Source organism: Prionailurus bengalensis, chromosome A1 (genome assembly GCF_016509475.1).
Source record: "Prionailurus bengalensis isolate Pbe53 chromosome A1, Fcat_Pben_1.1_paternal_pri, whole genome shotgun sequence".
Classification (NCBI taxonomy): domain Eukaryota; kingdom Metazoa; phylum Chordata; class Mammalia; order Carnivora; family Felidae; genus Prionailurus; species Prionailurus bengalensis.
The window spans coordinates 76,714-89,623 of record NC_057343.1 but is presented as its reverse complement, the minus strand read 5'-3'; the positions used below and the strand labels follow the sequence as shown (position 1 = coordinate 89,623).

The window sequence follows — 12,910 nt, the reverse complement described above, 5'->3', positions numbered from 1 at the left end:
GTAAGAAAAGTCAAGAAATTTGAAGGATAATTTTTATTGTGAGACTATTTCTTAGCATCTTATATCCACCTTATTGGGTCCTCCCTGTGTGAAGGCTGGGAAACTCATCCTCAATGTTTTAAGAGATAGAGAAACATTATGTTCCTCTGGGAAGTTGTGCCCCCAAGGAAGGAGCCTCTAGAAGAGAGAGCCCAGGGGGTTCTCCTGGAGCTACCTCTGATGGCTGGGTAAGTCAGGAAGGGGCACTGGGCCTACTTGACACTTCAGATAAATAATTCCTTCCTCTGCTTACATGCCAGGTAGCCTGAGGACAAATGACAAAAGGACAGCAAATCCAGTAAGATCACAGACAGTCTCTGAAAAGAAAAAAGACTGTAAAAAATGAGAGGTTGTTAAAACCTGCCTTGTTGAAGAGATGTAAAACACTCTAAGGGCAAGGACACAGTACAAAGGTGAGGGGTGTGGAAGTCCCTATTTCTGGCTACTTCTATTTATCCCTCCCCTTCTTCTTCCTGTCCGCCCTCCCCCTCCCCCCCCCCCCCCCCGCCTTGTTTCCAGATCAGGAGAAACAAGATTCAGCTGATATACTTCCAGTGAACAGCAAAATACTGTCTCCCCCAACTGAAAGTATCTGGCTTTCCTCTGGACAGCAGGAGACCGGGCCAGAAGGGCTGCAGAGTGCCATGCTCTGGGTCCCCTTTGAGCCCCAAGGCCAGTGGGCACAGCTGGGCAAGGGAAGGCTGCAGGCACTGGTGGCTTGTGTGGACACAGCCCAGCTGGACCTGGAAGAGTACTGTCTCTGCCCTCAGGGAACTTGGGGAGGACAGGACACAGGAGCCTAGAAGCACATCAACCATTACAGACAAGTGACCAGAGCTGGCTCTGAGCCTCAGACTGGGAAGGGCAAGAACAGAGAGAAAATGGCAGGATGGGGGACAGTCCCAGAAGGTGTCCCCAAAGAGAGGGGGTGGTGGAACAGACTGGAAAGGGAAGCAGGGACTCAACCCACATATTTGTTTATTCATCCATATCTCCAACAAATATCTGTAGCACACACAAGACTCCAGCTTCTGCTGAGGAATCAAGGACATGGGGGCAAATAAACCTGGAAACCCTCACAATCCAGTGGAGAGAACAACCACACCTGTAAGCAATGAGCCCTGAAATAAGGGCTGCATCCACATGGGGACAAGTGGCTGTGTGAGCAGAGAGGGGTTTTGGGCCTTGACCTGGGTCCTGTGTGAGGCTTGGGGGCTGCTGGGCAGAAGGCAGGGGAAGTACATGGGGCAGAGGGGCAGCCAGAGAGGGAATGAGAAGTCAAACAAGAATCAGCCCATCTTCCCACCTGGCTTAGGAGCTGGGTGCCCAGGGGAGGGGAAGATGAGGAGTGAGGAAGGTGGGGCTCACTCAAAGGGCTGGTAATGCCCAGCTTCAGGGTTTGGGGCTGCTGGGGGGTGGTGCTAGCAGGAGAGAATCATCCTAACCTGAGAAAGGAGGGGCAGGATGGGGCTGACATGGAGGGGACACAAGGTGTTGAGTCAGGATGGAGGGTGAGAACAGGGGAGGCCCAGCAGCCAGGCGGGACAAGCAGTCTCAGAAGGAGCAGAGGTTCCTTCAGTGTTTGAAATGAGGCCAAGTCTTAATGATGTTGTACAAAGCTTCCCCAGGAGACAGGGTATTGACAATATCACTGTGTCCCACCAGCAGGTAGTTGGGAGTTAAATACCCCTTGTCCACTGCACACTGGATCAGGTTCTGGGCTGCCTCCAGGGCTGCAGCATTGGGTGGGGTACCTGCAAAACAGAGTTATCCATCTGTTCTAGGATTCCAGGGCACCCTGCCTAAGGAAGGACCCATTCCAGAATCACCCCTAACCCACCCCTACCAGCAAGCTAATATATTCCGCTATTGCCATCCTGTAGACAGAAAACCAAGTCAAGACTCAGATTTCTCAGCACCAAAGTTCTTCCCAAATGAAAATAGCAGAGTCTGGGATAAAACATACAATTATTTGGGGATGTAAAGAGCCTTTGTCTGCTGTAAATATGCCTGCCTGATAGTTCCCTACTGGGGGAATTTAGCCTCCCATAGGATATTTGGCACTGTGTAGAGACATTTTTTGGTTGTCACAGCTAGGCAAGGGGTGATACAAGCATCTGGTGGCAGAAGCCAGGGATGCTGCTAAACGTCCTACAATGTACAGGGCAGCCCCTATACAAAGAATTACCTGATCCAAGATGTCAATAGTGCTGAAGCTCAGAAACCTTGCTTTGGCCACAGATATGCTTCCTGCACCTTCATATGCTCAGCCCCATCTGCAGGTACCTTCCTGGGTTACCCCTCGCCCCACTCAATGTCCATTTTAGTATCAGCCTGAACCAGCCCCAAGTGTCAAAGTCTCCTCTTCCCAGAGGTTCAGCAAAAGGCCTCGGAGTCTAAACAAACCCTGGTCAAGAGCTGGGAGCAATGACAATTCTCAGTGTACACTTTGGATGCAGAGACAGGGGCTCATTCAGGGCTGTGGCAAATAAGGCAAGGGTCCCTACATTGGTGCTGTCATAAAAAACTTAGCAAAACATATGCACAAAGATATTTTCCTCTTGTCTTGTCAGAAGAGAGAGGCATTTGGTTGGATGTGTGTGGGCATTATGCCTGGGGGATGGGGGTCATTCCTGGTCACACTTAGCTTCGTCAAACATCAAATCAGAAGCTCAGTAAGTGCAAGATATGCAGGCTCTCAGTGATGCCTGAGTTTGATGCTGTTGTTGTCCACATGAGACACACTCTTTCAGACACCATACCATGAAAGGTCATTGTCACTGCCCAAAGCATCCACTTACCCAAGAAGGTCCCCATGAAGGCAATGCCCAGGGCAATGTCATTGTAGCCAGGAGCACGGGAGCCTTGGACATTCCAGCCCACTCCTTCATAAATGACACCATCCTGCCCCACAAGGAAGCTAAAGGACCATGACAGGAGAAGGAAATCAGCATGATAGGCACTCTGCAATTGTTTCATTTATTCATCCATTCACTCATTCATTCAATCACTCATGCCTTTACTTAGCAGACACTGATTAGTCATTAAATTCTAAGCACTGAGTTACAAAAAAGACAGTCTTTGCCAGAGGTGTGCTGGTAAACCAGCTGTCATCAGAAAAGGGGAAGGGCAGGAAGCCCTGGTTTATGCCCTTTATTGATTTCTGTGGTGTAAAACTCCCACCATGGCTGATTTCAATCCACCAGTGATTTAACAAAGGTTCACAAAATTCCTGGATCTCCCAGGGATCCCCTCTCATGAGCCCATCCAGGTCTAGCACACTGCTGCTTCCCCAAGGAGCTCACAGACTAGGGAGAAAAGAGTGACAGCTGCCATCCCTGCAACCTGGCTTTCCTCATACCTTGCCAGTGTTTCCCCGGTGATCTGTGGCCACCTTACCACTAAAGACAAAATACACTTCTCCAGCCCTACCTTGCTGATCCCTCTGTATCCTCAAACATTCTCTCCCCTTTACTTCCATCGCACCCCACTCTCCCAGTTGTCTCCTGTGGCTGTCCCTCATTCCTCTGCACTTTGTCTCCCTGTGTCCTTTCCTTAAATGTGGGGTACCTCAAGATGCTGTCCAGGACAAACCCATCTACCTCCTTGAAGATAACTTCAACTGCCATTGAGCAAAATTCATGTGTCCACACCTGTGCCACCTTCTTCCCCACCAGGTCCCCTTTCCAGGCTCCCCATCTTAGTGAAAGGCACCACCTCCTGTCCTTCCATTGGTCCCAGCCAGGAATATGAGTATGAGCCCACCGCTTCATCCCTCAGTAACCATGGATTGTCCACCGCATCTTGCAACCACTGTCCCTGATCAACCCTGGCATCCTCATCACCAACATTACACTAATCTCCACTGACCTCTTAGATCTGTCTGCTTCTCCCCATGACAGCCTCATCACCACCCTGGTCTTGCTTGAATTGATCTCACCACCTGCAGATTTGTCCTTTTCTGTTCCATTCCTGAAGCTGTGAATGATCTTCCTGATACAAATCTTATCTCAAACCTGCTTTTATGCCCTTGGCACACAGTGGGCACACACTCCCCAGCTTAAGTGAGAAGATCCCTCATAATATGCCCCCTTGTTTGCCTCCTTACCTTCCACCATCCCTCTCTTTGGCATCTGTTTTTATCATTATTATTATTTAAAAATTTTTAAATGTTTACTTATTTTTGAGAGAGTGAGAACGCAAGCTGGGGAGGGGCAGAGAAAGGGGGAAAGAGGATGGAAGTAGGCTGTGCACTGACAGCAGCAAGCCTGATGCAGGGCTCTAACTCACAAACTGCAAGATCGGGACCTGAGCCAAAGTTGGACACTCAACTGATTGAACCACCGAGGCATCCCAGCATCTATTTTTATTATGATAAACTTCCCTCAGCTTCTCAAAGACACCATTATCAGGCTGGCATCCAGGACTTTCCACAGAGGTCCTTTCTCTCTGCCCAAAACACTCTTCCCCCTCCTCCGATGAGCTCACTCATTTCTTAGATCCCAGTTGATATGTCATCTCTTGAGTAGTGCTTTCTTCACACCCAATTCCCCCGTAAGCTACCAAGAGGTAAAAATGTCTCCTGTTTACACTCTGCACCCTCTATAATAACACTTAATGTACTCTATTAGGCTTTATTCATTTAATTATCTTTCTCCTTCAGCAGTTTTAGCTACATCAAGGCAAGAACCATATCTGTGCTACATCTGCTAGTGTCCCCAGAGTGTAGCCTCATGCCACAAAGAGTAGGCACTCAGTGTTCTCAGTGAATTAATTTATAGCAAGTGGGTATTTACTCCTGACTACAGATCACCGGTGATCTTTCTCACCTCAGGGTGAGAAAATGGCAGGGTCATGAAAGTTATGGCACAAGGTATACAATAAAGGTCAAAGTCAAGGGACAGGAAACTGGCTACTGAAACCTGAATGGGAAAAGGGAAAGGTCCTCTCTCAGCACCCATCACTTTCCAGGTTAGGTTCAAAACATAGAGTCAATATTCAGGTATCTATTATGATCAAAGAGAACAACCCTGTGAATAATCCTGCATTGCAGGATCTATAAAAGCACTTGACAAGTCTTAACAGATGAAAGGTGTTGGAGGAAGCTTTCTCCTATTTTGAAAGGGTTGTAACTATAACAGGATGGAGAGAGGAGAGGCCGTCACCCCCAAATCACATACTAAGTAATGGTAAATCCAGCTAAGGAAGGGCCATTGCACACAGCTATGCTTCTTGCACCCTGCACAGAGTGCCTGGCTAGGAGGCAAGGAAGGACTAAAATCCAGCTCCACTAGCTAATCCATAAAGTCTCTAGAGGAAGGGCCTCCTTGATTAATGTGTACAAATATGCTATCTAGGCTAGTGCTATCTATGCTAGTCCATCCTGAGACTTCACATTCAGTGTGATTGTTTCTGATGGATATGAGATAGTATCTAACCTACCTGTGAACTTGGAAAGCACGCTGCAAGAAGTTTCTATTCTCCCATTAGGTCAGTGTGCTTTTTATTAAAGGATTACAGATCTTGGCATTAGAGCAATCAGAGGATATTATTTGGTGCCTCCCCCTGCCTTCAGACAGGAAGATATTCTCTATAGGCTTCACAATCTTGCATATGTATGACTTCTAATATCTTGCCAGCAGTCTTGACCTCCATCATATCTATATACAATCGTTAAAAATGACACATTTTGAGGGGCACCTGGGTGACTCAGTTGGTAAGGCATCTGACTTTATTTCAGCTCAGGTCATGATCTCATGGTTCGTGGGATACAGCCCCTTGACGGGCACTGCTGACAGTGGAAAGCCTGCATGGGATTCTCTCTCCCTCTCTCTCTGCCCTTCCTGCACTTGCACTCATGCTCTCTCACTCTCTCTAAAAACATATAAATAAACTTTAAAAAAATAGATACATTTTGAGAACATATTCAAGGAGAATGACCACCCCATTAGCTATATCCTAAGTAAGGTTCACCTAGGGTTGTGTGAAAAATCAACATGGTCATAGATGGAGCACCTTTCATATGGCAGGCACTCAGTAAACATTACTTTCCTTTGTCTCCCATTCGAAGGTTCAGAGTCTGCTCCGAGGTAAAAGAAGCCTATATATCCTCAGGTCCACTTACTTATACCCAATGTCACATGAATTCAATCTGTCTATGAAGAAGGACTGGATATCTTGGACCAGCAGGTGGCACTCATCAGACATGATGCAGGTTCTCCCAGCGGTGTGGAAAATGACAACATACTTAGCTGGGAGGTTCATCTTGGGACAGTGCGTCTTCCTGGCCTCCCATGCAGATCGAGGGACAATGTTGGAGCAAGCTGGGGAGGGGAGCCAGAAAACATCAACGTGTGGACTCGTGCCCACTCATGCCAACCACCTCAATACTGAACACCCCCATGCCATCTGGGCATCCTGACCTAACCCTGACTGTGGAACTCAGGAAAGCCCACCTGGTAGTGGGGTATATCTGCATGGTAGGATTGGATTCAAAAGGCAGGAATCATAGACATGGGATCTAACCTTAAAATAGAACCCAGAGGAGTGTGTGAATGTTGATCCTAAGGGTACATGGATACTCATTCCCAAGAGCAAAGGGTACTTATTTATCTGTATGATTGTCTTGTGTATATGTGGATGTACATGCATAACAGGGTCTTTTGGACAAATCAGTTGAATTTTCATCTGAAAGCATGTCTTTGAGACTCACTTGTAATCCCTAAAACTCTGTCAGTGTAAGCAATTATTAATATTAGCAGATGGCTAATCCAAAGACAGAGATCAGATTTACTCAGAGCTTTCACATAATAGAGCTAATTATCTTTAAAACTTTATTAAGTCCAGGAAAAGGCCAAAAGTGGTTATTAACTACACTGTCAGTTTTGGGTTTCTTTGAAAGAGAGAGTGAGAGAGAGAGGGCTAGAGCACACCCTTGCACAGCATGAGCAGGGAAGGGACAGAGGGAGGGAGACGGAGGGAGGGAAAGAGAATCTTAAGCAGGGTCCATGCCCAGCGCAGAGCCTGATGGGGACTCAATCTCATGACCATGAGATCATGACCTCAGCCTAAATCAAGAGTCAGATGCTTAACCAAATGAGCCACATAGATGCCCCTATTTTTTTTTTTTGAAGTAAACTCTACTACCAACATGGTGCTGGAACTCATGACCCCAAGATCCAGAGTCACGTGCTCTACCAGCCAGTTGCCCCTTAACTATACTGGTTTTGGTGTTGTAATTTGTTAAACCCCAAATATACCTTTTATCTAGTGTTTATTACCTGAATTACACTAACCCCTTCCTCTGAAGTCAGTATAGGTGGTGACTTAAGCACTTCAATCAATCAGTGTTGTTCAGGTTCTTATATTCAGAAAGATGCGCATTTGTGCTTTTGTGCTTGTCTGTGTTAGATGCCTATCCCTCTCCATGTTTTCTTCCTCCACAGTACTTTTCACTTTATAACATATCAAATATTTTACTTGCTTATTTGCTTATTGTCTTTTTCTACTCTCTAGGTTGAAACTTTATAAGGCTACTGCTTATGTGTTTTATTCCATGATATCTCTTCAGTGACTAATTGTTGACTGACTCAAGAAATTAGTACACATATATTATACCAGGCTAATGCCATAGCTCTATCATTCTTGGAGTCTGAGGTATAAAGGGGTGACCTGGAGAGTCCGTCTCAAATTGTACCAGCCCCAAAGTTTCAGAGTTGGATGACCAGTTGCCTATCAGAAGGGATCCAATGAGAGCTTGGCTAAAAAAGTCACTCTCAATGGCATTTGGAAGTTATAAGGGCATGGGGTGGGGAGTAGGTTTAAAGGGAGGCCCAGTAGGGTTGAAAGTCTTACCTTTCTTAGGACTTGCCTTCTGCAGAGGGGCCAGGCAGTTTTCACCTTTCACAAGAAGTGGCTGAACATACATGGAGGACAGGTGGCCCTTCTGGATTGCATAGGAGATCAGACCTTCCATGGCTGACAGGGCAGCAGGGTTAGGACTGTGGCCTGAAAGAGAGCTATCTGTGGTAACCTGGGTCTGGCCTGAGTTTCAGGGTATTGTGGGAGAAGGATGAGAGGCCCTGCCAGCCCCTACATAGCTGTTGGAGGGGAACTGGCTCATCCCCCAGGTTGGAAAGCCTAAAAGTCAAGGATCCACCTGGTCTAGGATGAAGACCTTTCCCAGTGACCTGATAAGACTTCATTTATTGCTCTTTCTCCGTGGAAGAGCTGGAAGGCAGCACTATGCTCTGGAGTGCTCAGCTGGCCGGGCCAGGGTTTCCCATTGGCAGGCACCCTTCCAGGCATGTGCCAACCTCTTTACCTGTATTAACTTCTTTGATCCTCACCACAAACCTCTGAAGTGGATGCTATTATTAGCCCCATATTTATAGAGAGGAACTTGAGGCTTCAAAATGTAATGTGCTCAAGACCCCAGAGGAAACAGGGTGACACCGAGATAGCAATGAGTGGTCACAAAAACAAACCAAGCTGAACACACAGTCCTCTGGCATGCTGGAAACCACCCTGAAATTAGAAAAGAAAAGTGTGGCCTTTGCCTTCTGATTCTTCTCCTTGGGTCACTTCCTCTCTGGAGCTCAGGCTGTACTCTGTATAACAGCAACCAGGAAACTTGTCTGGATTTTCTCACAGAGTATTGTGAGGGGACAGTGAGAAACTAGCTGAGCAAGAATTTTAATAGTAAGAGTGCACAAACTCAGTGGAATGGTCCTGGAGCATGTATGCTAGGACATGGGCTGGGGGAATGGGCAGCAGTAAGAATAAAAGAAAGTGGAAAGGACTCAAGGATTGGAGGCCTCAGAGTGGTTTTAAAAATTATACAGAAAATCTTGGGGTAAGAGAGATGGGAGGAGGAGGTTCCTGGCAAGAAATGGGAAACAGGGCCTGGCACTGAAGAAGGGTGAGAGCCAGAGAGGAAGATGTGAGTCACTGATAGAAGAGAGAAGAAGCCCACATTCCTCCATGATGAGTGCATAATGGTGACAAGGCTGCAGAGAGAACTCTGGACAGCACCTCCACTGTGAGACTGTCAGAGGGAAAGGAGCCAACTCAGAGACTGAGAAGGAAACCAGAGCAGGAGGAAGAGAACTAATACCATTCATTCATGGAAGCCAAAGGAGAGGGGAACTCCAGGAGAGTGGATCACTGGGGAAGTAGGAGGTCGAAGAGTCAGTTCGGAAACAAAGAAGTGGGTAACTCTTTGGAGAAGGGCAGCTGGAATGACCATTACCTTCCTTGGTGCCAAAGAAAGCAAAGCCCAGGGAGATGTGGTTGTAGCCCTGGGTGTGCATGCCTTGGATGTTCCAGCCAACACCTTCATATACCCTGCCATCGTCTCCAACCAGGAAGCTGTGAAGCAGGGAGATACAGGGTGAGTGGCTGGCACCGTGGTGTATCCCACAAGAGGAACCACTTACCAACCTCCAAAGGGAGAAGTGCTCAAGCTGTGCTCACTACAGGGAATTTGCATGGACTTGTCCCAGACAATGGATAGTCCCAGTCATTTATATTCCCTTAGAATTCAGAAGCTACCCCCACACTGCCTACCTTCTTTGCTCAAATGCCTAGGTTTTTTGTTTTTTGTTTTTTGTTTTTTTTTTTTTTTCAACGTTTATTTATTTTTGGGACAGAGAGAGACAGAGCATGAACGGGGGAGGGGCACAGAGAGAGGGAGACACAGAATTGGAAACAGGCTCCAGGCTCTGAGCCATCAGCCCACAGCCTGACGTGGGGCTCGAACTCACGGACCGCGAGATCGTGACCTGGCTGAAGTCGGACGCTTAACCGACTGCGCCACCCAGGCGCCCCAATCAAATGCCTAGGTTTTATGTAAATCATTCTACACACTCAGGAGGAGGAGAAGTCCTGGTGCTATCACAGTAACTAACACAGACTCAATTACACTGTGAGATTCTTCTCAGCCTCAAACATGGCTTTCCTTCCTCTAAAATGCATGCTACCTGTGTCATCTCCACGTAAGCTGCTCATGTGATTTCTCTTACATAGATCTATCTTACATAAATTTCTCAGGAAGTAGCTCCTCAGAAAAGCACATGGACACAGGCAGTTTATTTGATAAGGGGTCCCAGAAGCCAGAGTGAGGGAGCAAGGAGAGCAAGTCAGAAGCAAGAAACCCAACAAAGCATGTGCAATGCAATTGGGCTGGCTTCACAATGGCCACCTGGGGCTTAGAATCATTACCCACTCCCCACCACCCACCACTCACCACCAGACAGGGTGAACTTCCAAGGAACTGAGTACATGGACCTAAGATTGTCCCTGAGAAGGGCCAGGGGCTGAGGAAGTTATCTACAACCCCTGCCTGCCAGGGGGGTATTAACTCCCCTTCACCATCAGAGATGATGAAAGTCTGAAGTGGAAAAGCAGAGAGATGCAGAGGGTACTGGAAGTGAGAAGCCATTACCATGCATAGGGACTGTCCATAACTGGGTGAGGTCAGAGATAAGCCAAGGGCACGTGGTCCTGGACACTAAAAGGGTCCATTGGAGTGGCCACTAGGGTAAGAGATGTCTCACAAAGTGGGAGCCCCCTGAATGTGGTGAAGTGGGACATGCAGCAGGCAAAGAGCCAGTTTTGAGCCAGTCTGGGCTCCACAACTTTGCAGTTGTGTGACTCTGAGCAAATCAAACAACGTCCTTGCCTCAGTCCCCTCACCTGGACCATGGGGATAGTAATGCATGCCTGACCAACCTTGGTGGAGCAAATGAATTCATGCACACAGTAGTCATTTGTAACTGTCAATGTGTTATATGAACTAGGTTTGGGGGGGCATATATGTATAGTTATTACTTAACCTTCCTTGCTTTCTTTTAGATCTCACAGAAAATTCAAAAGGATTTGGAATTTTGTAGGGGTTTAATATTTTACTCATTATCAACCCAATATAACCTCAACCTGGTAAGTGGAGAGCAGAGATGAGTAAGGCCAAGAGAAGTGTCACAAGCAGTATCATTGATCACGTACTCTCACATATCCCTTGTCCCTTACTTGTAGGCCACATCACACCAGCTGTTGTTGTGCACATGATGGTCCCAGAGTTCCCACAGCCTCTGACTACATGCAGTCCGGTTGTGACACTCCAGTCCAGGGACATGGTGCGTGACAAAGAAATCCACAGGCCTGGTCAGTGGAGTGCTGCAGCCAACAGCTTCTGCCCCCCACTCCTTGTGAGAGACCACTGTGGAGACATCAGTGGGGTAACCACAAGGGTGAGGAAGTTATCACTCGGCGCATCCTTCTCCATCACTGCTTCACTAACCCCCTGGGCCATGGGTGCCATTCTGGGCTGAGTCTGCTTCTTGAGGGTAGAAGAGTCCTGGGAGGAGGCCTTCAGCAGGCAGGCACACCCTCTGCTTCTTACCTCCACATCCCTTCCGCTGTTCCCATTGCAGAGTATGCACCTGTCCAGAGAAGCCTGGATGCTCTGCTCCCTCATACGGGGCATCCCTACCTGGGACAGACTCCATCCTGCAGCTCCTGCCCTGCTCTGCTCTAGGACCCCTGCTTTCAGGAAGCAGCTCCTTCCCACTGCTTCCCCGGGGAAAGCCTGAGAGGCCCATCTGGGCAGCACTAATGCCCCCAGTGCACACTATGTTCACTGACAGTTTGCTCTGGGGCTCTGTGTCCTTTGTCCTGTTCTGAGTGCTTCCTGAAGGGACTATATCTCCTCCTCAGCCTAGGGACTCTCTCAAGGTATGGCCTGACTCTCCCTTTCAGTTGGACGACTCCCTGAGGGCAGGGTGTAGGTCTCCACCCTCAGGCGAGGGGGCCCTTAGTGAAGAGGATGAATCTCTCTGTCCTGGTTTCTGCCCTCTCCCAATAACACCTGGACCCCCAAGGCCTGTGGCATCCTAGCAGGTGGTTTGCTCTGTCCACTGTCTCAGCCCCATGCATTCTCATACCAGCCACAAGGGGCAGTGCAGACCTCAGAAGCACTGGTCACAGCAGATACCCAGCTATCCTTAAGCCTCCTCACCATTGAGACCAAGTCTTCCTTTATCAATAAGCTGAGAGATGTTGCCAAACAGGTCCTGAAGGCCCTCTGATATGCGTTTGGCTTGTGTTTCATTCCAGGAGAAAGCACCTGCAGAGAAACATTCCATTTTGCATCAGTCCTCAGAGAACCCCAGTACTAGCCATCTCAGTGACAGACTCAGGCCAGATCACTGAGGCCCTTCCAGGAGACCCCATTAGGCTGGCAGAAGGACTACCTCCAGTAGCAACATGTGTATGCTTTTCTCCAACACCAACTCCAGGGAATATCCCAGAACATAGTTAAATAGCCAAGAGCAGGAAGTTGGAAATATATCCGTTTCTCATGAGCTACATCTATACACACAATTGGGGGAAAAATGCAACCTGGAAATAAATGTGTCCAAGCATCTCAAAAGGACAAGGTCCTCTTTTGTATGGATTTTACTGAATAGAAACAATGGGAAGATGATATGGAGAAGGGATTAGAATTACTTGCACAAATCAAGTCTGTTCCTCCAGGGCTGATTTGGGGGCATGTGCTGTGCCCAAGCTCCTGTGTATGGAACTGACATCCCTATCTCCAAGGACTTTCTCTTATTGAAAAAAACATAAACCCCTGATTGACTCTGATTGACATAGAAATCATACAGACAGAACCATCGCTCCCGTTGTGCAAGTGCAAAGTCCTTCATGTGCATTATCTCATTTAATCCTCAAAAACTTTGGGAAATCATAACATTATCTCATTTTCAGCTGGGAAAATTAAGGTTTAAAGGACCGAGTAGTTTGCTTAAAATCATTGCTGGAGGCAGGTCAAGGATTTGAAATAGGTTTACAGAGTCCAAATTCTGTGTTC

The 12,910-nt window shown here is 47.6% G+C and overlaps 1 protein-coding gene across 1 annotated transcript; it reads right to left on the bottom strand.

Annotated features, from left to right (window-relative positions):
- Positions 1 to 1,003: 1,003 nt before the first annotated feature.
- On the bottom strand, positions 1,004 to 12,661 carry PGLYRP4 (peptidoglycan recognition protein 4). Its single transcript, XM_043574315.1, has 7 exons — positions 12,075 to 12,661; positions 11,068 to 11,282; positions 9,290 to 9,408; positions 7,894 to 8,046; positions 6,164 to 6,362; positions 2,841 to 2,959; positions 1,004 to 1,793 (listed from the first exon to the last, which is right to left on the bottom strand). Exons 1-7 carry the CDS (start codon positions 12,180 to 12,182, stop codon positions 1,615 to 1,617), a joined length of 1,092 nt encoding a protein of 363 aa, XP_043430250.1. The 5' UTR covers positions 12,183 to 12,661; the 3' UTR covers positions 1,004 to 1,614.
- Between the last annotated feature and the right edge of the window lie 249 nt (positions 12,662 to 12,910).